Here is a 26,758-nt window from a genome sequence, read left to right as displayed (position 1 = left end):
AAAATTATTATTAATGATGAGCGAGTATACTCGTTGCTTGGGTTTTCCCGAGCATGCTCGGGTGTCCTGAGTATTTTGGCGTGCTCGGAGATTTAGTTTATGTCGACGCATTTGCATGATTTGCGGCTGCTGGACAGCTTGAATACATGTAGGGATTCCTTAACAAACAGGCATTCCTCACATGTATTCAGGCTGTCCAGCAGCCATAAATCATGCAGCTGAGGTGACGAAAACTAAATCTCCGAGCACGCCAAAATACTCGGAGGACACCCGCTACTAACCTGCAGATTAACCCCATTTCTGGGGCCTGAGGTATACAAACATATATAAGTAGGGGCACAGTCAAACAGTTGAAAAAAGGTCCCCAATAGGCAGCATAGGTCCCCAATAGGCAGGTAACTGTCCCCAATAGGCAGCACTGGTCCCCAATAGGCAGCACAGGTCCCCAACAGGCAGCATTGGTCCCCAATAGGCAGGTAAATGTCCCCAATAGGCAGCACTGGTCCCCAATAGGCAGCACATGTCCCCAATAGGCAGGTAAATGTCCCCATTAGGCAGCACAGGTCCCCATTAGGCAGCACAGGTCCCCAATAGGCAGCTCAGGTCCCCCAAGAGTCAGCACATACTGACCTGGCATTGGAGTGGTCCAGTACACAGTGACAGGCTGCGTCTGAAGTAAGTCCCGCGTTGCCCAGGCCTCCTGGATGGCCCCCAGGCCCCACACCTCACGCACCGTCCGTCCTGCTCCATCGTGCACACACACCCAGGCAGCACATGGTCACCACCACACCCGTGACCAGGGTGATGAAGATGATCTGGCACAGGTAGGCCGCAGACAGAGTCCAGCGCAGCTCACACTGGGTAGCGGCACGCGGTGACTCCTCCAGCTCCAGATACCGGATACCCAATAGCCGCACTGCACTGCCGCAGGTATCAGTGCATGGGGGCCGCCGGGGTCCAGTGGGGTGTGCTCAGTCCCAGTCAGTGCGTGCACGTATCAGTGCACGGTATCTGGCGGGCAGGGCTAGGAAGCAGAGCAAAAGTCCTCCTCTGCTCCTCCTGCAACAAAGTACTGTATTGCGGCTTTGGAGTGGCTGCGGGCCTCACAAGATGATATGGCGGGCCGTATACGGCCTGCGAGCCGGACGCTCCCCACCCCTGCTCTACTGCATTAATCTGCATTTTTCAAGAATGGAGGGATTTTTAATGTTTACTGCTCATTGTGCAGGTGGTCTGTAATCTAGGCAGTCTGTCAGAGATGGAAGGTTTCCTAGGTGAAGAGCGCACACTTTTACAAGCTCTATATAAAGAGCTTCAGAGTTGCTCAGTACCTAGCCAGATCACTGGATAGGCCTAACTTTTATTCCTCAACGCTTCTTCAATGTTGCAGAGACAAATGCTCTGGTGCCAGCATTTGGAGAATGGTGTAGTTCATGAGTGCACTAGCCCATTTCATGCAGGAAGCTGGGGGCCATAGGAGTGGTGTGCTTCTGAAGACAAGTTCAGGGGCATCCATGTTCTATGTATGTATTTTAATTTGCTGATCCAATATTGCCATAAGGAAGCATAAACTGGAATATCCCTTGTCACTTAATGTTACTTTCTTCCTCTCAACAGGTGTTTTTCTCGGTGCTCATTGGAACATTTCACCTTGGTCAAGCAGCTCCTAACCTTGAGAGTGTTGCGAATGCTCGTGGAGCTGCCTATGAAGTATACAAGGTCATCAATAAGGTAAGGTCAGAGACCATCCCACAGTGAACAATTCACATAAAAAGATGGTTGGATAAAACAGTCTTCCATGAATAGTAAATAATGTTTTACGATCCAAGAAAAAAAAAAATGCTTGCAAATGGACTTTAACACAACTGTATACGTAAGGTGTCTTTGTTCGTTAATATTAAAACCGTAAATTATATCATGTGAACATAGTCATTTGCTCGGTGTATACCATAATTACCCAACATCAAAAATACTAATTTTAGATCTGCAAGGATCATAAATGAGCAAATACTAAATCTATTTTTGAGGGACTCTGCTCATTGCTCTATAAGAAATGTCTTAGACGCAGAGTCTGAGTCGCCCTTCTAAATTCTGACTGTTACAAAGACTCTTCCCTGAAGGAAGTAAAGTGTCAGAAAACCCAAAGGGAAGAAATCCAGTGTAAGGCTAGAAGCTCATCTCAAGTAGCAGTTATAGATATCTAAGCAACATCTCTTTAAAGGCAAGATAAGTGGATGCTAAAATATACGAACATACTGTATGTTCACTTCCCTTCTGGTTACAAATTATTTTATGTCCTTAAATAAACTGTTAGACTTTTGAGGCAGCCCGGCTTCAGTAGACTTCACAATGATGTTTAATGAAATTTCAGCTGAATATTAAAGCGTCAACCTTCTAAAATTACAGTGCAGGAATATATATATATATATATATATATATATATATATATATACATATATATTTATACACACAGTTGAAGTCAGAAGTTTACATACTCTATATAAAAAGACACATATGCATGTTTTTCTCAATATCTGACATGAAATCAGAATAAACCTTTCCCGGTTTAGGTCAATTAACATTACCATAATTATTAATATTTGCGAAATGCCAGAATAATGAGAGAAAGAGAGCGAGCGAGAATGTTTTAAGCCATTTTAATTACTTACTGCAAAGTCAAAAGTTTTTATACATTTCAATAGTATTGGGTACCATTCGCCTTAAATTGAATGACGTGGGTCAAACGTTTGGTATATCCTTCCACAAGCTTCTCACAATAGTTGGTCAGAAGTTGGGCCCATTTCTCCTGACGAAACTGTTGTAATTGATCCAGGTTTGTAGGTTGTCTTGCTCGCACCTGCATTTTCAGCTTCGCCAATAAATTTTCAATAGGATTGAGATCAGGGCTACTCATTTCACTGTGGATATTGACACAATCTTACCAGTTTCCGCCATCATCTTCACAAGGTCTTTTGCTTTTGTCCTTGGGTTGAGAAACACATGTCGGATCAAAGCATGTTCATCTCTGGGACGCATAACCAGTCTCCTTCCTGAGTGGTATGATGGCTGGACATTCCCATCTTGTTTGTACTTGTGTATAATTGTTTGTACAGATGAATGAGGCACCTTCAGGTATCTTGAAATTGTACCCAAGGATGAGCCAGACTTGTGCAAGTCCACAATACTCTTCCTGATTTCTTTACTTTCCCATGATGCTGCACAAAGAAACAGTGTGTTTCAGGTGTACATTAAAATCCACCCACAAGTGTCTCTCTAATTAACTCAGATGTTGCTAAAACACCTATCAGAAGCTTCCAAACAGATGACATCATCATATGGGCAGTCCAGAATTGTTTAAAGGCATAGTATTCTTAGTGTATGTAAACTTTTGACTTTTCAAAAAGTGATAAAAATACATTACAACATTCTCTCTCTCATTATTCTGGCATTTGGTAAATATTATTAATTATGGTAATCCTAATTGACCTAAAACGGGAAAGGTTTATTCTGATTTCATGTCAGATATTGAGAAAAACATGCATATGTGTCTCTTTATATAGTGTATGTAAATTTCTGGTTTCAACTGTTATATTTTTTTTACCCGAATGCATGATTGGTTAGGCAAGTTCTACTTGACACATCACCTTTGCAGAAATGGCAGCTTTTCACTATGCCAATTAGGACTCTAATGGCCAGCTAGGGTTTTCAGATTACAATTTGCGGGTTTATATTTCCTAATTTTAATATAATGTGTATATTGAGTTGACATTAATTGCTCTTTGTTTTTGGTTTTCAGGAACGGCCAATTGACAGTAGCTCCCACGAAGGACACAAACCAGATAAACTTACAGGACACATTGAGTTCAAAAATATCCATTTCTGTTATCCTAGTAGACCTGATATACAAGTAAGTGTACATCTAAACTGTTCCTGGAGATAATAGTCTACAAATGCATAGATGTATGGATTCCTGCTGCTTGCATATATTCAGACAATTATATTATAACAAGTTCAAAGTATAGGCTAAGAATATGTGAGTGCCTAATTATGCCTATTATAAATATGTCATTATATGCAATGTATGATGGACCTTGAATAATTTCACTGGTGTTCTTTGTGAACCATCGTGAGACTTTAGTCCAACCTTAAAGATTGTAGACTGAATTCTTCAGGTTATGGATGCGCACAAAGTCTTTCTAAAAGAATTACATTTCTATAAAAAAAGAATATTGCATATACTATTGGATAAAAATTGGAGAATTATATGTTGTACCAATAACTGAGTAAATGAGAAGATCTGAACATTATCAAATTCCTTTAAAAATAAAATAATGTAATTATTTTCCTTCCAGATTTTAAAGGGTCTCACTCTTAAAGTTGAAGCTGGAAAGACTATTGCCCTTGTGGGGTCCAGTGGTTGTGGAAAAAGTACCACAATTCAACTCCTGCAAAGATTCTATGATCCTCTTGCAGGGGAGGTACATATGAAAAAAAATCAAACTATTCTAATAACTCAACTGTTTCGGATTTAACTTGAGTGCAATACACTAATCATTGTGATTGGCTATTGTCATAGGTTACAGTTGATGGACATGATGTGCGGTCACTCAATGTCAAGTGGCTAAGAGAAAATATTGGAGTTGTCAGCCAAGAGCCAGTTTTGTTTGGAACAACAATCAGGGAAAATATTCGCTATGGACGAGAGAATGTTACTGAAGAAGAGATCATTCAAGCAACCAAAGAAGCCAACGCCTTTGATTTCATATCTAGGCTCCCAGATGTAAGAAATTATTGATTATCTACACTCCATGAAAAGCTTGAGGTCATGTGCAAGTTCTGCTATGAAAGGCCATTCAGCCTTAAATATTAGATGCTTTATTTGTAAAAATGCTCTCCAGCTCAATCAGATGTGGAAAATGTCCATTTTCTAAAAGAACTTGAGAGGTTTGGAATCGTTACACTTCATGTGTGACACTGTTTAGCATTAAATGACAGAACCAAAATCTGTACCTTCTCAGCTTACTCAATGGAACATTGCATTATCGTTAGTCAATCTATTTGGCCCTCTGTATTAAAGTGTTAGAATTCATAATATTCAAGCCTGCAGATAAACAGCAGTGTGATAGGTTGGGTAGAAAAGATCACGTAGTTCCCATATAACTGAATAATATTTATGACAACCTTGTTAGACCGGCCTTTTTTTTTCTATATATTTTATGTTATTAATATTTTTTTTCAGGGTTTAGACACCATGGTAGGTGAAAGAGGTGCTCAACTTAGTGGCGGACAAAAGCAGAGAATAGCAATTGCTCGGGCCCTAGTCCGTAACCCTAAAATTCTGCTGCTTGATGAAGCAACATCCGCTTTGGACACTCAAAGTGAACGTATTGTGCAGAATGCTTTGGATAAGGTAATTTTTTATCCAATCATGGTACAAATAATGCTTTATACGTCATCTGAAATGGATGTATAATAAAGTCCTATTTCTTCTGTTTCACAAGGCAAGAGCTGGTCGAACCACAATTGTTATTGCTCACCGGCTGTCTACTATTCGTACAGCAGATGTCATCGCTGGATTTCACAATGGTGTTGTGGTGGAACAGGGCTCACATGATGATCTCATGAATAAGAAGGGGGTGTACTATTCTCTTGTAATGTTGCAGGTACTGCATCTTACTAAATTGAGCACAAAGTAGTTGGTTTTGCTAGTCTGCCATAGTTAGTACCCAATTATAACATACCCACGTGAAGTGATTCCTCAAAAATTATCAACATGTATGATAAAAGTAGTTTTGTGTCTTCCGTGAACCATAAACATTGCCTTTCTTTAAAATAGAATTATGATAACACCGAAGAGAGCGAAGAGAGTGATTCAGAGGGAGTAGATGAAGACGAGGATGAAGGAGAAATGTTTGATTATGATGATAAACACGAACATGTAGCGATTGATGTAGACTTTCAAAATCCTGATGCCTTGGACACCATAAACCGAAACGAGCTGCATAGGCAATCCAGCAGGAGACTGAGTAGAAGATCTACAAGAAGAAAATCAAAGAAATCTGCTGGCAAACAAACAAAGGAAGCAAAGGAGGTAAAGACATGTCATCAGAGTAGACTATTTTTATATACAAATGTGATCTAGTTCAAATACATTTACAATCTTTTCCTTACAGGTTCAAGAAGATCTTCCTGATTTCTCCCTTAACAAAATACTGGCACTCAACAAACCAGAATGGTACTACATAGTCATGGGTGTCATTGCTGCAGCCATTTGTGGAGGCATTTACCCAACATTTGCTGTAATTTTTGGAAAAGTTATTGGGGTAAGCAAGAATCTATCTGTGAAACCATAGTCTAATACACCTGTGTTACAATTCTAATGTATGCCAACATGTGTATATACTACTTCCATAGGCATTCAGTATCACTGATGAGGAAGAAAAAAGGCAGCGGACAATTCTACTTTCTCTAATGTTTCTTGCGCTTGGAGTGATCAGTCTTATCGTATACATTATCATGGTGTGTATATTAATTTCCATTCACTAATTTACTTACTCCCTGAATCTGTTCTGATCAGTGTGTATATACATAACATTCATTAGTAACCCATGCCGGCTCAGGAACTGCAGTAACTTTTAATTCAATTTTAATAAAGATTACTTCTTTATTTGGTCTTCCCAGGTGCTGAATATACAGCTACTTCTCTGTGTACTTTCTTGCTATTTTAAATGTAATTTATGTAAAACCTTTAAAATAAGATAAAAATTCACTTTTATTTTCTTATTCTAGGGTTTTGCTTTTGGAATATCTGGAGAAAATTTAACAATGAGATTAAGATCATTATCCTTTAAGGCATTGCTCAGACAGGTAGGTGTTACGCAAATTAACAAAGGGAGATACATGTCTCTTCATTTCAGTTCTTTGATCCTCCGGGTGCTGCGGTGCTCATATGGACCTGTATTAAATGAACCATTTATTTTTCACTCTGTTCTGCATGTATCACAGTTGCAAAAATGGTAACGTTGCACACTGCATAAAACATAACCATATTAAATATTTGGGAGTTTTATGTCACGGGTGAAAAAAATCTTTGCGCCAAAATGACCACCTAAAATGACATATTTTCTAAACGGAAATAGTTAAGAGGCTGCTGCCCTCATCCCAACTAAGTCAGTCTTCCACATGCTTAGATGGCATATAAATACGGTAATATATATATCTTTTTAATAAATGTATTACTGTAATTGTTTTACATCCATCATGCACATACCCAATATTCTATGAAATGTGTGTATATTGTACATCTTGTGGATTGTGGCCACAATATTAATAGCCACTTTATCATCTTTTCAAGTAAACTACCTCAGATCATGAAAAAATGACTTGCTCTATTCAAAGAAAAGCCAACATTTCCCTATGACCATCTGATAAGAATATTTTCCCATTCATGAATGTTCAGTTTAATCACATTTTATGTATTTTTTCACCACTTTCTGATAACCTTTACTGTTCATTGTTACTCGTTTATTCCCTAAATCCCCGTAGTTCTAGTTTGTTTTAGATCAGTAGTTCCCAAACTCGAGTCCTCATGGCCCTTAACAGGTCATGTTTTCAGGATTTCCATAGTGTTACACATGTGAGAGAATTCCTGATGCCTTGATGATACTTCCATCACCTGTGAAATACTAAGGAAATCCTAAAAACGTGACCTGTTGGGGGCCGTGAGGACTGGAGTTTGGGAAACACTGTTTTAGATGATAGAATATGAAGTTAATGCCTGATTCTCTATACCTTTATTAATTACTTAAAAGAGATTAGAAAATTTATTTGAGTGGAATTCTGATAGCATTATACAAAAATCGTACTCTCCAGAATAACTTTTTTTTGCAACTTGTTTTGCTTGAGTTTGTTAAAATTGCAAGTGCTGAACCATAGAAAACCAGGCAAATGGTTAAATGCTTCTCTGCAGATCTCCATCGCTGTTCCCGCAGCCCATCATCCAGTCCTCCCCTTTCCCCGTTGTGCACATCCTTTTCAACCTCTTCACTCCAGGTGCAGAGATGTCAGATTCCTGGAGAGAAGAGGATGCATATGACAGGGGAAGGTAAAATAAGAGGTGCGAAGGACCAGATGGGCTGTGGGGACTGTGAGACAGGTGAGTGGTGAGGTGATTACTTCCAAATTCTATATCTTAGCAAATTTGATCATCTCTATTAGTCACATATTAAAACTTGCAGGCATGTAGAGTAGATTTAACTCCAATAACACCGATCTGTCCAGTTAAGAATGTGTAAAAATCTAAGGCACGAAAACAATTTATTTAGAAATAAAGATGCAAAATTCTTTCTAATATTCATCTTGTATTTATTACTTGCATTTCTCAATAGGAAATTGGATTCTTTGATGATCATGCAAATGCCGTTGGAGTTTTGCTTACCAGACTTGCAACAGACGCATCTCAAGTGAAAGGCGTATGTATAAATTATACACTTAGTTTTATAATACTTATGTAGTAAGATCAGTCAGCACTTTAGATAAAATGCCTTCATCTTATAGCTGCAAGGCAGACTTTCTCAGTGTTTTCCTTACATCTGGATGTGATGGGCCAACTTGCCTTTATATGACTTTCTCTTTGATAGAACTGTTAGTTGAGTGTTCCACATATACAGACTTCAGTCACATTGTATCATGAACATAAACGTATTGTCTGTCTTTAAGTATTGTTCATCAAGTATTGGGGGCCAATTCTACAAGACTGGTTTTCACACCAGTCTTGATAAGGGGAGTTTAGAGTCAGACGCTCCTGATTCATGAAGAGGTGCATGCCTCTTTATGAATCTGGAGTTTCTGATGAGTGAGCCACAAATCGCACTCCAGTCAGGTACTTGAGTCAGATATCTGGTATACAGAATGCCACAACTCATCATTTATTAGACTAGCTGTGGAGTCATGCTAACAGGCAACATTAGTTTCATCTATTTCGGAGGTGCTGGGAGAAACTGGCATGAAGATGCCAAAAATCTCAACATTTAGGCGCAACTCCAAGTTGAGCCTAAATTATATGACTTTTCAAAGCTTTTACTCTAGAATTCTGGACCGAAAGCTTTGAATTGGGCCCTTGTTTTCCACAACAGTTGGAGGATAAATTATACAGGGAAAGAAGTTTGCTCTAAATCAAAATAAAGCCTCGCTCTTGAGTTGGTTCATGCTACCACCATTACGTCTTGACAGGGGGTTAAGTACTTGGACACCACCCGTTTCCTATTATCTGTTGTAAATGGTGGCATGAACCTCAGATAGTTTTCTCATTAATTTATGATGGGACTTGGTTTCACTAGCAATAGGTCATGCCGCAAAATAAAAAAATACCTAAAAAAAACCCCCCATAAAACATAATTTAATATTCTGAAGAATATGCTTTGGATTTTTTCATTTAATATTTTTTGCAGTCTCTTCAGTTTTAGTAATGAAAATTACTTTATTTTTTCCGTATTAGTTTCTTGAACATAACATTTTTACTCTATTCTCTTTCTTTACCTAGGCCACTGGTAGTCGAATTGGACTGATCACCATGACGGTGTGCACTTTACTGGCAGCGATCATAATTGCGTTTGTTCACGGCTGGCAGCTAACGCTGCTTATTTTGGCTTGTGTTCCCTTTTTGATTGGTGCAAATTTTATTAGAATGAAATCAATGGCTGGCCATGCATCAAAGGATCAAAAGGCTTTAGAACAAGCTGGAAGAGTAAGTCTGTTTAATTGTCAAAATGTGATAGAAAATGACTTGAAGTGGCCAAATCTATCTTGTGTGCAAAATATTTGGAGATTAATTAAATAATCAAACACCTGGAGAGTTTAAGATGGCAATTTATGAGGGCCATAAAATATCCTTTCAGGACAAAAGGCTACATTTCATTAGGGAAATTGGGAAACATTTGACGAATTTGTAAACCGGCAGTATGTGACGCATGGGAAATTGCTTCATTTTGGAACATATTTTCTCTTTATTATATCTGCTAAATATAAAGGAAAGGGTTGAAATTAAAAAGATCAGTATCTCAATATAAATCTCCAATAGACAACCTAATTTATTATGTAAAGTAACAACTGGATGTTTGGCAATGATAGGGTGAAGTCGGCTATCAACACGCACTCAACCTGAGAAATCGATACCGTAATTGCATATGTGCTCGCATTTTTATGCCAATATAAAATTTTACTGCTGATTGGTTGATGTGGAAGAGAAGTTCTGCATCTAAATACTGTACAGTCCCAGTAAATGGCTAGTAAAAATGTCAGCTCACAAATAAAACAAAAGTTATAATTGAATTTAGGTTCCATCTGCGCAGACTGGTCAATACTCAATATGTTAAAGAATTGGCTTATGACAAATTTTCTTATATCGGGAGAGTGTTGTGTAATATACATCTCCTGAAAAATTAGCTTTAAACATTTCTTCTAAAATATGTATGCTCTTTACAGCTTAATCGGGTCTGCCATTTTCTCTTGTTAGTGCACATTTTCACACAAAGTGACCAGCACTTCAGTCCATGCAATGGCAGCTGGTAGAGGAGCAGTGAGACCTTTTCAACAGCCTCCTTCAATAGAAAAGCAGCTGAGAAGAGGTACTATTGGTGGAGACTGACAGGTTGATCTGGTCACATGACCCTCCACCATTTATTTGTAGGACTGGAGTGGTGATGTCCCGTCTACAAATACAAGACCACTAGAGAAATACATTGGCTTTAGTAGTCACACCAAGGTAGACTGCACAAGACTGCTGAGGCCAGAAATTGATGAATTGTCGAGTGGACCTCACTACTTGCTCTGGTTTTTTTCAACATCTATATATGAACCCTGAGAGCAGCAGGGGTTTTAGCAGTGATATAATGCTTACTTTGACAAAAGGCAATGCTTTAATGTAGCAATCTGACCCATAGTGTTTCAATACATTGGAAGGTATTTTTAGAAGCTAGGTATGTACACCTGTTCCTTAAGGTCCGTTTATAGGGACCAAATGAGGACCTAACCGACCCCTGATCAGCAGTCATTTAACAGCTTGTATACAGGCAGATCGCGGTAAGCGATGCACACTGAGCGATCTGTAATTGCTGCCCTTGATCTCGGTAGCAGAGGTCATGTTTTCACAGGATGATGCGCTGCCGAGAACAATGATCTTTTGTGTAGGACAATAGATCATTTCACCCAATGAACAAGCATTTTGCTTGTTTATTGGTATAATCGGCAGCCTGTTTGCACTGAAACATTATTATTAAAATGGCATAATTAAGAACACTTGTTCATGATGATATTTTTCCGTTAACATAGCCTTAGTATCATGCTGATGGGATTTTGTGAATGGAGGGAAGAAGTAACAAAGAAGTGTGTTAAGGGAATGGTACTTGGAACTGAAAATGGCCTAAAATGGCTTGCATGCCTGTCAGCGGGATTTCAACCTCAAATGATTTATATGCACATGTAGTTTTTTCAAAGACAAGTCCAGCAATACCTTTACATGGCCAGTCTCTCTCCATTACTGAGAAATTAGCATTTAAACTGATATGCAAATGAGGCTTAAGAGATTTCTGAAACCTCTGCCACTCCAGCTCTTTTCCAGGTTCAGCTCTGCTGCCTCCTTCCTGCTCCACTAACCACTCTTTCCCTAATGTCAAGCCGGAGGAGTCTATGCTGGGTGGGCAATAGTGCTGGAGTGATGGAGGCTTCACGTCTACCATAGCAATTTGCATATCAATTCAAATGTTAATTTCTCAATTCCAGAGGAAAGGCCAGGCCAGAGAAAGGTATTGCTGGACCTGTCTTTAAAAGAGCTACAGGCACATATAGTCTGGAGTGTGAAATCCTGCTGATTAGATTCTCTTTAAGATCATTTTCAGTGTACCTTTTATACAACAGTCCAATTACATCTTATACTTACTAAATATTCTCCGCACACGAGATATTTTCACTCCCATAAGATCTAAACCTGCTGATCCAATTTGCAGCAACTCTGTTGTCACAAATGATGGATTGGATAATCCATAATCATAACAATAAGTAATTGCCATTCTCCAAAACGTACAAGCATTTATTAAACAGTGTGGTCACTCACTATGTCCTCTGGGTAAAACATTCTGTTTCATTCTTACAGACTTTTCTTCAGAAATAAATGTTTTCTTTTTACAATAGAAGAACTGTCTGCAGCAAAATTTTACGATTTCTTCTAAAATGCATTATAAATGATGTGTCAATAGCAATTAGGTAAAAGCCACTGCTGTAAAAAGTGTTTACTACACCCGGGTGTAATGGAGGCATAGTTCTGCAGAAACTCCTTAAATACTGTACTTGTATTCACTTTACATTATTATTGCACATAGAAATAAAATTGGTTTGAGGAGTTACTTAAATTCCCTGGGCGCCAATGCAAAATCTGTAACAGGGTCCCAACTATCACACTTCATTTGGTATATTGGTTTCAGATCAGAAATGGACCTCTACACCCACATTACTGAACGTAGTTGGTTCACACTATTCCTCTTCATGCCAGAAATAGGCCCAGTTTAAATAATCACATACCTGAATGTAATGGGAATACCCATTTACATCACTTCTTAATCATTCATGGCTGGAGTAGGAATATCTGTCTGTATGAGGTGGCCACAATTGAGCTACTTACTGAACTTATTCACTTCATAGTAACATAGTAACATAGTTATTAAGGTTGAAGGAAGACTTTAAGTCCATCTAGTTCAACCCATATCCTATCCTAACCTGCCCTAACATGTTGATCCAGAGGAAGGCAAAAAAAACCCATGTGGCAAACAGTAAGCTTCACATTTGGGAAAAAAATTCCTTCCCGACCACATACGGCAATCAGACTAGCTCCCTGGATCAACGCAATATTAAGGAAACTAGTGTATATACCCTGTAATATTATACTTTTCAAGAAAGGCATCCAATCCCCTCTTAAATTTTATTAGGGAATCACTCATTACAACATCATATGGCAGAGAGTTCCATAGTCTCACTGCTCTTACAGTAAAGAATCCGCGTCTGTGAATATGCGTAAACCTTCTTTCCTCCAGACGTAGAGGATGCCCCTTTGTCCCCGTCACAGGTCTAAGAGTAAAAAGAACATTAGAAAGGTCTTGGTACTGTCCCCGCATATTTTTATACATTGTAATAAGATCACCCCTAAGCCTTCGATTCTCCAAACTAAATAACCCCATGTGTAATAACCTGTCTTGGTATTGCAGACCCCCCAGTTCCCTAATAACTTTGGTCGCTCTTCTCTGCACCCGCTCCAGTTCAGCTATGTCTTTCTTATACACCAGAGACCAGAACTGTACACTGTATTCTCCTATTCAATAGGAGTTGTCACAGAGTGTGCCATCTGTTTCTGTAATCTTAGGCTCAGATATTTTCATTTTAGCCCTGAATGAATGAGACGAGTATACCTCTTTAAAGCACCCTTCCATCAATTTTATCTTATTTTATTTATTTCCATGCTGGAATGGTGTCACGACTGTTTTCAGCCCCTAGTAATAAATATACTTACCACCCGTAGTCTTCAGCTCTTCCCAGCACCTCACCAGTCCCGATCCACCATCTTGTGACCGCAACTTCTGACCGGAAGTCAGATGATGGTCACAATCTCCCATTGTGAGTCTGAGATCATTCTGGCTCTCATAGACTTACATTGGGCAGTGACTTCTGACTCGCTCGGCAAACACTAGAGCGATCCGGCAAGTCACAACCTGCAGAAAAATGACCGGAGATGGAGTGGAGTGGAACTACATAGGAATGATAAAAGGAAAATCATACTTTCCTTATGTTTTTAACAAAATTCATATGTAAACATGATTCCATTTCTCTTGCAGATTTCCACTGAGGCAGTTGAAAATATCAGAACTGTTGTTTCCCTGACAAGAGAACAGGCATTTTATGATATCTATAATGAAAGTTTAAGTGGTCCTTACAAGTAAGTTATAGAATTAATCGGCCATGATGTACCTATCGCACTGTTTGCAATTGCTTCAAATACACTAAAACTTCCAAGACTACTTTAGAAGACCTCTCTTTTTCTCGGGTGAATTAACCCTTCTCCATATATGAGACTACTTTTTGAAAGGACGCCTTCCTCTAGAAGATTCTACTCCATCTTGTCTAGAGCTATTGATTGGTTACCAAGATCATATGCACCAAAGTTATTCTTGTGATATATGTAAATCCTTAAATCCTTCCCTTTAGGCCGGGATCACACATGCGAGACTCGGCCGTATTCTTCACATGTTAATACCCGGCATTGCCGCCGGCACTCGGATCGGCGCATGCGGCTGCATGACAATACATGGAGCCGCACGCTCCGCTCCTGAGTGCCAGCGGAAGTGCCGGTTATTAACATGCGAGACTCCGCCTTATTAATATATTTTACATTTCTTTTGGCAGCACTGGTAAAATATATATGCAAGTTCCAGTACTTTTAATACTTTGCAGTAACACTTATTTCCAATGTGCATTATGTTAAGAATGACTTAAGTGGCTAGATTTCATCCCCCAGCATCAACACACTGTTGATTGTGAAAGTACCTATGAATGAAACCTGATTATATGAGGATACAACATATAATCATATAACATCAGGACTGCAGATCTGACCACTAACAAGTTTTCCCCTTGACACTTTTCATTAGGGACTCCTTGACTAAAGCTCCACTTTATGGCTTCACTTATGCTGTTTCCCAGTCAATAAACTACTTTGTGAATGCTGCCGTCTTTCGTTTCGGAGCCTGGCTGATTGCACACTGCTATACACAATTTGAAAATGTATTCATGTAAGTACAGCTCTTCTGTGGATATAAGAACTCCGTTCTAATATTTCTCCGTGATGCAGAGAGGAAAAAAAAAAAACTTAAAAAAACCTTAAACTGCTAAATAGGTTGTGTAGCGTCACTTACTTCCAAATTCGTGTCTATAACATTACAACCTCACACCTGCCGAAATGCAAGCACCAAAGCTATGTACCGTATTCTGTGCATGCCCAATTTGTGTGCATGTATCTCAGCAGGTGTGTGGTATAAATGCACCCATTTATTGAAGTGGAATTTAATTCTTACAAAAATATGTATTTTGGAGAGTACAGATATTATTTATTATTTTTTATTTTTTTGTAATTCACTTCGGGCAGGTTTAGCAAAATGGCAGCCAGCTGCGGCCACCATCTGACTAAATAGTAGTGGGCCTGCAAAAGGTTAAAAATAAGAAAGTGGGGGGGACAAAAAGAATACTCTTCTTTCTGGCTGCACCTACTGATCCTGCCCGCTGTCTGGTCCTCTATTGTGCCACATTTTTGTGCAAGGTGTTCACACTAGGCCTTGGTTTTTGGCTGAGAGCAGGTCCCAGAAAACATTGTGCCTGCTCCAGGGGCCTACTTGCAAATGGAAGTCCCGGCCTAGAGTGAGCACCAGACTGAAGACACGGTAGAGGTGCAGAGGATCGGACATTGTGTAGGGAATAGCTGGAAAGGTGAGCAGTGAGGATGTGAGTATAAGTATTTTTTATACCTTACTTTTATTATAGTTTGGAGAGACCCTAGAGTATAATGAAGGACATTAAATACAGGGAGAATAACCTTGTGTTGATTTTTCAGGGAAATTCAATTAGCAGAGAACAGGCAAATTTGTATTTTGGCCTGATCTTCTTCTCTTTAGTGTGTGTGTTATAACTTTATTATCACAGCTCACTTCATATGTAGAAGTGAGCACCGCCGCATCGCACCGGCTAACTACTTTTTAAAACCGCATAATCCAGATTAACAATAAGGATCCATTTTCTTTTACCTCCTGAGAATCAGTGTCATTGACTATAGGTTGTGTCTGGCATTGCAGCAGATACTAATTTTCAGAAGGTGCTGAGATTTAGCAGACACGGTCAATGGAATTAAGCGGCGCTTTTCTGGGGGGGTGGGGGAGTATTTTGTTTTGTTTTTTATTTTTCATAAAACCTTTTTAAAACAGGCAATGTATTCTCCTGACAGTGTTTGCTATGGATGTGACTCTTTTATTGATGTGTAATATATATAGATTAGATACATACTTATAGACATACTGTATAGTGGTAAGACCCCACCGAACATAAGACTCTGCTTACATCTCTTTGAACATTTCATCTCATTTGATCTAATAGAAGGACGCTCCATTAATGCTATTCATCTTCATATTCTGCACGGTACTTCTGCCTAATTTGACTTAATTGGTTTATTTTGTTGCCGTCTTCGCAGTGAACTGAGCACAATGCAGTATTAGCTCAGACGTCACTTACTATCTGAATACACAACCACTGACGGGGTGTTTACAGTCTAGACTCGTATGCTTTATCTTACTGTATTAGTGCAGAACTCGCTGCCTTTCTCTTATAAGATAATTACTTGGTAACCATCATTTTTCCATTAGAGAGCTTATTTTTATATTGTCTTTTCAGTGTATTCTCTGCAATTATTTTTGCTGCTATGAATGTTGGACAGTCCACATCTCTTGCTCCTGACTTTGGAAAAGCCAGGGTATCAGCCCAGCGCATTATGAGGCTCCTGGAAAGGAAACCAGCAATTGATAGTTATTGTGAAGATGGTGAAAAACCGGTAAGATTATTAAAGAGGATACAAATGTGTTTGTTTTTTTTTAATTGAATAGTTGAGATTAACTTTTGATATTGGCATAAATCTGCTGAAAGGAGCACAAAAAAAGACAAAGAGCTAAAAACTCTTCAGCAGAACAAACTCTTACTGATTAGTTAACTCATTCTGCAGCCAGCAATGTGCAGGAAAACATAGAGCCTGTAAAAGCCAAATTGTGGAAACTTTGTAATAAAACAACTACAAAAATAATTTTTAGCACAAAATACATTCAAGTGTTTTAAAATGATGATACCTGGCACCCCCACCAAACAACTGTCTACAGTGCTGGCAAAAGCTGGTTGGAAGTGATGAACGGCACAGAACGCTGCTGCTCCCTCACACCGCTTAGTGGCCGCTGACGGGAACTGCAGATCTGCAATCTTCTCATGAGTTGACCTGGTTATTGATTTAGCATGTCCACGGCTACAGTAAATGGTGAAAATTTACTATGATGTGATAGCACAATTTTCGATGATTGCTGTGGCCACTGAAGTACATTAAGTCTTATAATATTTGGGGTAATGACTAATTTTCCTACAAGTTGATTGCTAGTTTTAGGATTTTTTTCCATTTTAGATATTCACAAATTATGCCTATGTTACATTATTGAATATATTTCTCACTTCAACGAGGGTTAAGTTACAGTTCCTGAGATTGACCTATATACAGTGGCTGGAACTGTGGTGTAGTAATCCGGGCACTTGTACCACTGATGGCCATGTGTATGGCTCCCTTAGGCTATGTGGAGACCGGTCCAATTTTGATTCGAGGGTGGAGACCGGTCCAATTTTGATTCGAGGGTCAGATAAAAATTCGCAATGCAAGTCAATGTCTGAGTGTGGTCCGATTTTCACGGATTATCAGAATTGAAAAGGTGGAGAAACTTTTTTTAAACTTCTCTATGTGCAAAGAAAAATGGATGACACTTTGACCACAATCTGTTCAGAATAATCAGTCCGTTTTTCTCATACATGGAAAACTCGGACATGTGAACGAGCCCCAATAATGAGGGTGCTGAGTTTCCGATGCCAGTTCCTCACAGATCTTATATTGATGACAATCCTGAGGATGGGGAATCAAAATCTGTCCCAGACATCATCCTGGCAACATGTATCAGATATTGACTGCATGATTGTAGCCAGGCATGTTTTACTCTAAATCATGCTTACTGAAATGCATCACAGTTTTAGTCACTGGTCGGCTTTTCAGTGTAGCATGACTGGTCCGATGTATGTCCTGGTGGCTTCTTATGGCTCCAATCTCCTTGACAGATTTCTTCTGTTGCCCATTGGTCAACTGGATCAGGTCAGGCAGAATCCGACCATGGGACCTGCCTGACTGGTGGTTCAGGCAGCATGAATCTGAGTTCCCTTTAAATATATGTATTCTTTCATTTATACAAATTGTTTCTATGATGTTAACAATGTTTATTTTCTTTTGTTACAGAATGGATTTGAAGGAAACCTTGAATTCCAAGATATCAAATTTGTGTATCCAACAAGACCAAAAGTGCAAGTTCTTCAGGGACTTAGTATAAAAGTTTCCAAGGGGCAAACTCTCGCCCTTGTTGGCAGCAGCGGGTGTGGAAAAAGTACCTCTGTTCAGTTATTGGAGAGGTTTTATGATCCAGTGACAGGCACAGTGGTAAGATATGCAAAAGTCTCCTAAGTTCCTTTTTATCGTAACTTTTTATTACCGCCAACATATCTTTTACTCAGATATTGTTTCCTCTGGGACAGCTGCCATTTTAGTATTGCTTTAGGAGTGCCCTGCAGGCCATTTTTTTTTAGGAAACTGCATGTTATTCTCAGTGTCTGATGTGTTTCTCGCCCACACAATGTTCTAAAGTCAGAAAAAGTCTGAAATATGCTTTTAATAACTACGTAGCTACAGTATATTTTGGCCAAGCAATCCCAGTTCATAAGTACCCTGTAATTACATTGAGCAAGATACCAAGTCCCCCTGTCCCCACACTATTCCCCTCCACCACTGCAAGAAATCACAGACTAAATCCACAATTTAAGCCAGTTCTGATTAATTTTCATATGCAAATCCTACTATATGTGGTTTGTATTCAGTATTGTATTTGGCAGGCTCCTTTCTAATAGGATTCAATTTGTGTCCAAAAATCTAAATTGTGGATCTTTTAGTCATAATGATGTCTGCTTACCTAAACGAGTCGAGAGCTCAGGTATAAATGGCTGCCGCCTTGTCATAGATCCTAAAGCTGCAAACCTTTAAATTCTGATTACAAGGCACCATAAGCTTGTCCCATAAACGACACTATTTAACAAGCCGATGCCTAATTTACGGATAGGTGGGTTAATGTGCAAATCCCGAATTACAGTGATAGAAAAAATGCTATTTAGACATGTTTTTTTTTTTTTATTACTGCTTGAATAGTCTCATCACATTTTAAAATGGGCTCTGAAAATTTACAAAATTAGTCTAATCGCCCTTTCCTAGTTGTGTGGATTTGCGCATTAATCAGACATTTGTATTTATCAGTAAATTGTAATATGCGCTATAAAAATTCTTATGGGCTCATTCAGTTTATATAGTCTCCTTATATATTTATTGCTTTGTTAATCTACTTAGTGTGTTTACAATGGTTTATGCTTTTATTACGTTGGCATCAATCTAGTGCAGTTGGTAAGAATGAGCCCTGCTCCTGGATGCTAGCATACATCATTTAGGTGCTATGCAGGTAATTTCTGCCAGAGATTATGCAATGTAGTAAAACAATATCTTATAACTTTTTTTGTTGTTGCTGGCTGCAGGGGAATGTAGTATTATAAATGAATGGCCAGCTATGTAAAGCATAAGCAAGCTGGATTTACCAAACTGGTAGCCACGGTTTCATTATGGGTTATGGCATATGGTATTTGTGGTTTTGCCCTCCCCAGGATTTTTTGGGAATTAGCAATGCTGAATTGAAGGGATATTAATAAGGAGTTTAAGATGTAACATTTCTCCTTTTTGAAGAGTGCCAAGTCAATGTAAAGAGATTTATAGACCATGCAGTGCGGCTCTGCAAATTTAAATATGGAAATAGCCTATTGAGAGAGGAAGACGACATTGACTCTAGTTGAATGGATCTAGCAATCCGAAAAGTCAGTATCAACCTTTTAAGGAGCCTTGTCACATGAGTTGGGATAAGAAGCCAAATTGAAAACTTTATTTGCTGACATGTGTTTTGGGACATTTGATCCTAATCAGTGTAAAGCAGGAGGTCTGAATTTGCTGGGTGAGAAGCTTCAGACAATGTCTAAGGGATAATGTTTGTGGAAAGTGCCAAGTTGGTGTATAAGGAAACTTGTAGACCGTGCATGACTGGTCAGTCATGTTGCAGGGCTCATTAAAAGGTGGCTATTGACGGATTGGAAGCAGCAATTATAGATGAGCAAATAAATTTGATTGGAAAGAATTTTCCAAAAATCTGAATTTGCCAAAATGCAGATTTGCTTCTGGGTGGATTCAGCAAAATGACACCTGCTTGCTGCCATTTTTGTAATCCTAAAAGGCAATCAAAATCTTAAAAATTAAAAAAATCCTTATACTCACTTTACTACTCAACTCTCCGACTCCTCCGGTCTTCACTACCGCTTGCACTTAAATCCATGCAAGTGCACAGAAACCTCACAGGCCTCTTCAAAGCTGGAAATCTTGACCCAGCATGAGAAGGCCAGGGAACTTCAGAATGACTGGCAACAATCTGAAGATGCGTTGAGGAGCGGACGGGTTGGAGAGCTGAGTACAAGAATTTTTATTCTTTATATCTTGTGTTTATTATGCTCTTGGTCCATATAGATCACAGAGCATAATAATGGACATTACATTTGTGGAGAGTAAGTCTCTATGGATTTTCTCAGGAAATGTGATTGTAAACAGGCAAATTCTAATTTTGCCTAATCTGCTCATCTCTAGTGGCCATCCAAAATGCAGTTCCAGTTCTTTTCTTCTCTGAACAGGAATATTAATACTAAACTTTACATTTCCACCATCTATAAGGACTAGCTTATCTTTTAATATTCATTCTGGTCTCCCAATTACAGCTTGCAGATGGAAAAGACACAAAGAAGCTGAATCTGAAATGGTTGAGGTCCCAAATGGGAATTGTATCTCAGGAGCCCATGTTGTTTGACTGCAGCATAGAAGAAAACATTCAGTATGGAGATCTTGCCAGACAAGTGACTCATGAAGAAATTGTTGAAGCTGCAAAAGCTGCAAATATTCACACATTCATAGACAATTTGCCTGATGTAAGTAAAAAAACTGTTGGTCAACAAATGGGATGTTAAAAGCAAAATCTGTAAATATTTCTTGTAGTAACATGAAATGTATAAAATATCTGACATTGAAAGGTCTAACATCAGATGTATGACAAGAGAGTGAAAAATACTCAGTGGCGTAACTAGAGTCCAATGGGTCAGAGTGCAAAATTTTGATTTAGGGGCCCCCACCTACATGTTGATCTGATATATGGGCCTTGTAGCAATCTAGATCCTATAAAGACATACGTGTTCACACCCTTCCCATGTAATGATATCCCCTGTCCTGGCTCCTTCTTGTCGTAATCTCCCCCATCCTGGGCCACATGCTATAACATTTCCCCCCTTACTCTGCCACTTCCTGGTGTAATGTCCCCCATTCTGGTATAATTCTGGGCCCTTCCTTTCTTCTCCAGCTCATTTAAAAAAAAAAACAAAAAAAACAAATGATTCTACTCACCTTTCTTTGATCCCAAGCTGCGTCGAGTCCTTTACCATAGGCGGCGCAGGAGCCGTTATCTGACTTCGGCATACCAGTAAGGGAAGCACATGACAACATTGGCAAGCAGACATCTGCTGCCAGTATCTGATTGGCCGGCAGCATGTATTGCATAGCAGGGACCCCTTGGGTCTCTGCACCACAATATGCTTCACCTGAATTTGCAACCAAGGACACACATCCAGGTGACATTGGCCCTCCTCTGACCCAGTCACACCCTCTGCAACTGCAATCTTTAACTCTCTCTCTCTCTCTCTCAAAAAAGAAGAAAAAATTCATACTTCTTTCACTTTTGCACAAGAGTAGCCATGTGGCCTGATGCAATTTCTTCGTTAGTGCCTTTGTGTTTGGCCATTTATATGTGGGCACGTGGCAATACAATGCTGTAAATAATCCCCTCTTAAATATTTGTCCCATGACTTTTTTAGGCATGCACCACTCCCCAGCCTCCCAGCTTTCTGGATGCTGGGGCAAAGTGCACTCCTAGTTAAATGACAGATTGGACCAGGCGCATTGTTGTATCGCTGGCCTGAACTCAAAGCAAAGAACAATGGCACTGAAGCTGGCTGGGATCAAACACGGAGTCCGCTCCGTTGACCTGGCCAGCTTCAGAGCAGTGCTTGCAAATTGTATTGGAAAGAACTTGTAAGCACTGTGCATGTTCAGCCACCTCTACTAGACAGCAGTCTAGACATGGGCAACATGCCATGAACAATAAGATTTTTCTTTTACATAAATACTCAGTTATTTTGTAAAGTAGATTGCAAAGAATGATTTTATTAAAGGGTTATTCCCAGATTAGAGAACAATGTGTTTCCCTTATCTGTTCTTTTATACAAGGCTCCTGTAGATCCAGAGCATGGTGCCTACAGTGCAAAATTCTATAAATCGAAGATCGTAATCTAAATTGTAAACGTAATAATTGTGTCTTTAATATCACATTCTCTTAGAAATATTTGACACGGGTGGGCGATAAAGGAGCTCAGCTTTCCGGAGGACAGAAGCAAAGAATTGCCATTGCTCGGGCATTAATTAGAAAACCTAAAGTTCTTCTGCTGGATGAAGCAACATCTGCGCTTGACACAGAAAGTGAAAAGGTAAATTTCTGCTCTCTGCTTACTTGTCACAATTACCTGACTGACATAAACATAAATTGTTCTAATTTGGTTATGTATAATGGATTGATGGCAGCACTTTATATCCAACATCAATATTTTGTACCTTGTCACTTGCTGATGACATTTGTTCATTGGTGTACTCATAATGCATTCAAATGAAGTTTCCAAAGACTGAGATTAATTTATGATGAAACAAATATAGCTTGATATTTTGGCTAAGCTGCATGGCTCTATTCTTCCTTCAAGCGCTATCACTTACATACCTAACAGAGGGCATTATGTATTGCATGATCTGGCATACAATGAAAGCAAAGGCCGTTTGTGGCATTATGCATAGTCTTATGATTGAATCTAAGGTTCTGTATTTTTTTTATGACCATGCTAGTGCTGCACACTGTTCTATTCAAAGGTGAATATCTCCCTATTTTTTTTTAATTTGTAGTGAGAATTGATTTTCTTTATTACCTGATTCTATTAGTTGAGCAAAAAGTTGCAGAACCCTGGTCCTGTGGCAACGTTAGTAGGAGATTCGCAGTGATCAGGTCCGGTGGCCAGTGACTACTACCATTGGCATCCTAGTGCCTCTTCTGTTTAGTAAACCTCTACAACATAATGTGTGCGCCATGCTGCAACATAATTCTTGACCTACTAATCAGAAGTGGTGCTGCAAATGCTGTAGTTAGTAGAAGTTCTTGGTGCTTTGGTCTAATGACTAAGGATTTCCAACCTAGCTTTTCGACCAGGGTCCTGTAAATCTTTTTGCGAAGTCCTATAAATTATCCCTTGGGTTACACACATCAGTAATTGATATTTTTAAATGTTGATCCAAAATACTGAACAAAGTCATGAATGAAACCACAGAGATAAAATACAATAAAAAGATTCCCACACCTTTTGGTGTTTTGCCCACACTCTTGGTTATGACTTTGAAATACGGCTGTACGTTATACGGACTTGTGGAAGTGGCCATTACCAGTATTCTGCATTGCCTTATTAGATGATTGTTGGATGATTCAATAAAGATTCCATCTCTGAGGATGTCTTGACGTTTTTGTTCAGCTTAATGCGAACCTGACAGTTTTTACCGATATGAGATACGGCCACATTTCAGGCCTGATATACAGAATTCTATAATGCTGTATATATGCCTGCAATCCGACCTGCACAACAAGAAAGTCCTTTTATTATACCCACCTGCATGGAGGTCTGGTCCGAGAGGTGTCGCTGGTCTTGGTACGGCGCCTCCCTCCTTCTTGCAATGCTATCCTCCTTCTTGCTTCATGTGGATGACGAGTCCCTATTAGTGTTGAGCAAACGTGCTTGGATAAGGTGTTCTCCGAGCACGCTAGGGTGCTAATAGAGTAATTTCGGCGTGTTTAAATACTATATTCGAGTCACTGCGGCTGCATGTCTCATGGCTGTTCGACAGATGCAACACATGTATGGATTGACTAACAAACAGGTAATCCCTGTATGTGCTGCAGCTGTTGAACAGCACATTCACTTAACACTAGTCCCTACGTCATCCACACAGGTCCCCTGGCATCATGCTCCTGCGCAGGCATACTTCTTTGCCCTGACTAGTGCAGTAAAGTGCTACAGTGTACATGCGTAGATGCTCGTTCACCTTTCCCGCCACCTGCACACTGCAGTACTTTACTCTGCCCTAATCAGGGAAGAGAAGTACGCCTGCGCTAGAGCGCAATGCCAGGAAGACTGTGAGGACAACATAGGGATGTCTCATCCACCCAAAGCATGAAGGACGATGGCATTGCAAGAATAAGGGAGGCGCCGGACCAAAACCAGCTACACCCATAGGACCGGATCTCCCCGCAGGTGAGTATAAAAGGTCTTTTTCTTGTTTTGCAGGTTGGGTTGGGGCAGATATACAGCATTATGGAATGCTGGATATCAGTCCTGATAGATGGTGAATTTATCTCATATAGTTAAAACCTGGTTCCCTTTAATATAAATCCACCCAGACAAACCAGTAGGACATTTCAAACCATCAGGTTTGACTTTTGACTTCTATAGCCATGACACGTCATCATTATAGTTAAAGGAGTTTTAACACGAACCAAAGTGCAATAATTTCCACATTTTCATTTGTTTAAAAAAATGATACTCTTATAAATGTGCCTCTGGCTCCTGTGTAATGGCTGTGTCTGACCGTGCAGGAACATGATCTGATCATACCACATCTCCTTGGCATGGGTGTAAGCAAAAGAGTACTTTTGTTCATGGGAAAACCCCTTTAAGAACCTAAATGATCAGTTGTCTTGTGATCAGTTGTTTAGTTAGATCTCCTAGGCTCATTTTTAGGCTCTGTTGGCGAAAGAGCAGTCAAAAAAAATCTAATCTTTTTAATTTTTTCAGGTTGTCCAGAAAGCTTTGGATGATGCCAGACAAGGAAGGACATGTGTAGTGATTGCTCACAGGCTCACCACAGTACAAAATGCTGATATCATAGCAGTAATTCAGAACGGACGGGTGATTGAACAAGGAACTCATCCACAGCTGTTGGCCAAACAAGGCGCTTATTATGCTCTAGTAAATTCTCAAGTCACTAACTGAGTGGAATTATTTATAAAAATAAAAATTTCTACATTTGGTTGTAAAATGGAGGAACTTTGCTCAAAGCTGGTCTCTGTGGCTCCACAGCAAGAAACGTCTTGCTGCCTGAAGATTACCTACACTTGGCATTGTGGCAGGACCAGACTTTTTCCATCACATGAAGACTAGTTTGGCCTAAAAACCTGCCCTTACTGTGTATATATTGACAGTTTATTTGATATGATCATACAGTGTATGTCATACTGATGGGTTTCAGTCCTCCAGTGGGGAATATTTTTACTTTTTGGTAATATACCCCATACAACGCGCATTAACACTGTCAATTTGTTTTTGTAGTTACTAAAACATAAGGCAAAGCCATTTGAATTATGGTATTTCTATTTAATGTATTTATAGCAAAGTGAGATCTTTATACAGAAAATGAGTGGAAATATGCACTTTACTTTTTTTGTATAAAATGTTAAATATATCATTTGGTTTCCAGCTACAAAATCAATCATTTCAAAACCAAATAGAAGTGATTTACAATGGGTTTCACAGTTTTTCTAAAGCCATAGTGATTACAGAACTGTTTTAAGAATTGAAGTTATACACAGTGGGGCGTTCGTTTAAACTGAGGCCTCACATGTATTATATATCTGAATGTAGGAGTATTTGTTGTATGAGTCTATAAGCCGTCCTTGGTAAGTCCTTAAAATTCCATGTTATAGCCCTGTAGACAAAGACCTGAGCATGGACCCTTGACCAAAAAATAAAATTGCGTAGTGCAGCAAATACCAATACTTTTCTGTTCTTAATGGAGAATGAGAAGCACAAACATCTTCCAATTTTGAGTGCTTTCTATGAGGTCTTCACATCAGCATAGGAAAAGAGCGCTGATGTGGGACAGAAGATGGAGATAGGTTCATGTCCAATGGAAGTTTAAGCATTCAGTTGTCTGACATGCCAAAGCATATAGCACCTTTCATCGTCTTAGACGATAAAATTGTCTTAGACAATAATCTAAATCTCGCTGTCATTGTAATATACACTTGAATATAATTGTTTGTCATATCTTGTTAGTTTTATTTTTAATGTTACAGTTAAGTTTGAGGATTGTAAATGTTGCTGAAATATTACCTTTTGTAAATGCCTTTAAAAAGTAAACATATTTTTTAATAAATAAAGGTTTTTTCCCACAGTGGTGCCTTTTGTTCAAATAGATTTGATTTTGAAAATAATTTCACATATTTCTTTTTTTTTTTTCTAAAAATTTAAAAGGGTGTCAAATGACAACACCACCACTTTACATATACCCGGTAGCCATAAGAGAAATACATATTAAAGACGTGTACATGATTGTTCGTACCCTACTGGTAAAATAAGTAGAGCCCACAATGCTCAACTTTCAAAGCTGACAAATAATAAAAATCAGACACTGTATTTGAATTTTTATTCAACATAAAAATTAAAAAAAAAAAAAATTTAACTGTTCTTGGCACAAAATGATGGTACAAAACTTATTTTTTTTTTTTTGTTCAACCCTTTGAGACAATTACTGAAAACTAACGATTTCCATAACTCTTGAGGGGGCTTTACACATAGCGATATCGCTAAAGCGTCACCGATTTTGTGACGCAGCAGCGAT

The 26,758-nt window shown here is 39.1% G+C and overlaps 1 protein-coding gene across 5 annotated transcripts in view; it reads left to right on the top strand.

Moving 5' to 3' along the window:
* The window catches only part of LOC141051268 (ATP-dependent translocase ABCB1-like), a 59,802-nt gene extending 33,491 nt beyond the window's left edge, over nucleotides 1-26,311 (top strand). For all 5 annotated transcript variants that reach the window (XM_073548129.1, XM_073548132.1, XM_073548133.1 and 2 more), the window contains exons 11-29: nucleotides 1,618-1,731; nucleotides 3,797-3,907; nucleotides 4,353-4,478; nucleotides 4,577-4,780; nucleotides 5,240-5,410; nucleotides 5,502-5,663; nucleotides 5,837-6,091; nucleotides 6,174-6,323; nucleotides 6,415-6,519; nucleotides 6,790-6,867; nucleotides 8,388-8,471; nucleotides 9,542-9,745; nucleotides 13,878-13,978; nucleotides 14,691-14,831; nucleotides 16,477-16,633; nucleotides 18,116-18,313; nucleotides 20,725-20,931; nucleotides 22,390-22,536; nucleotides 24,934-26,311. In XM_073548129.1, coding sequence (XP_073404230.1) covers nucleotides 1,618-1,731; nucleotides 3,797-3,907; nucleotides 4,353-4,478; nucleotides 4,577-4,780; nucleotides 5,240-5,410; nucleotides 5,502-5,663; nucleotides 5,837-6,091; nucleotides 6,174-6,323; nucleotides 6,415-6,519; nucleotides 6,790-6,867; nucleotides 8,388-8,471; nucleotides 9,542-9,745; nucleotides 13,878-13,978; nucleotides 14,691-14,831; nucleotides 16,477-16,633; nucleotides 18,116-18,313; nucleotides 20,725-20,931; nucleotides 22,390-22,536; nucleotides 24,934-25,131 — 2,913 coding nt within the window. In that variant the 3' untranslated portion in view covers nucleotides 25,132-26,311. The remainder of the gene's footprint in view (nucleotides 1-1,617; nucleotides 1,732-3,796; nucleotides 3,908-4,352; nucleotides 4,479-4,576; nucleotides 4,781-5,239; nucleotides 5,411-5,501; nucleotides 5,664-5,836; nucleotides 6,092-6,173; nucleotides 6,324-6,414; nucleotides 6,520-6,789; nucleotides 6,868-8,387; nucleotides 8,472-9,541; nucleotides 9,746-13,877; nucleotides 13,979-14,690; nucleotides 14,832-16,476; nucleotides 16,634-18,115; nucleotides 18,314-20,724; nucleotides 20,932-22,389; nucleotides 22,537-24,933) is intronic.
* The last annotated feature ends 447 nt before the right edge of the window (nucleotides 26,312-26,758 follow it).

Source organism: Dendrobates tinctorius, unplaced genomic scaffold (assembly GCF_039654945.1).
Source record: "Dendrobates tinctorius isolate UK_male_01 unplaced genomic scaffold, ASM3965494v1 ptg000156l, whole genome shotgun sequence".
Classification (NCBI taxonomy): Eukaryota; Metazoa; Chordata; class Amphibia; order Anura; family Dendrobatidae; genus Dendrobates; species Dendrobates tinctorius.
The sequence above is the reverse complement of the archived record's forward strand: the minus strand, read 5'-3'. Positions and strand labels throughout refer to the sequence as shown.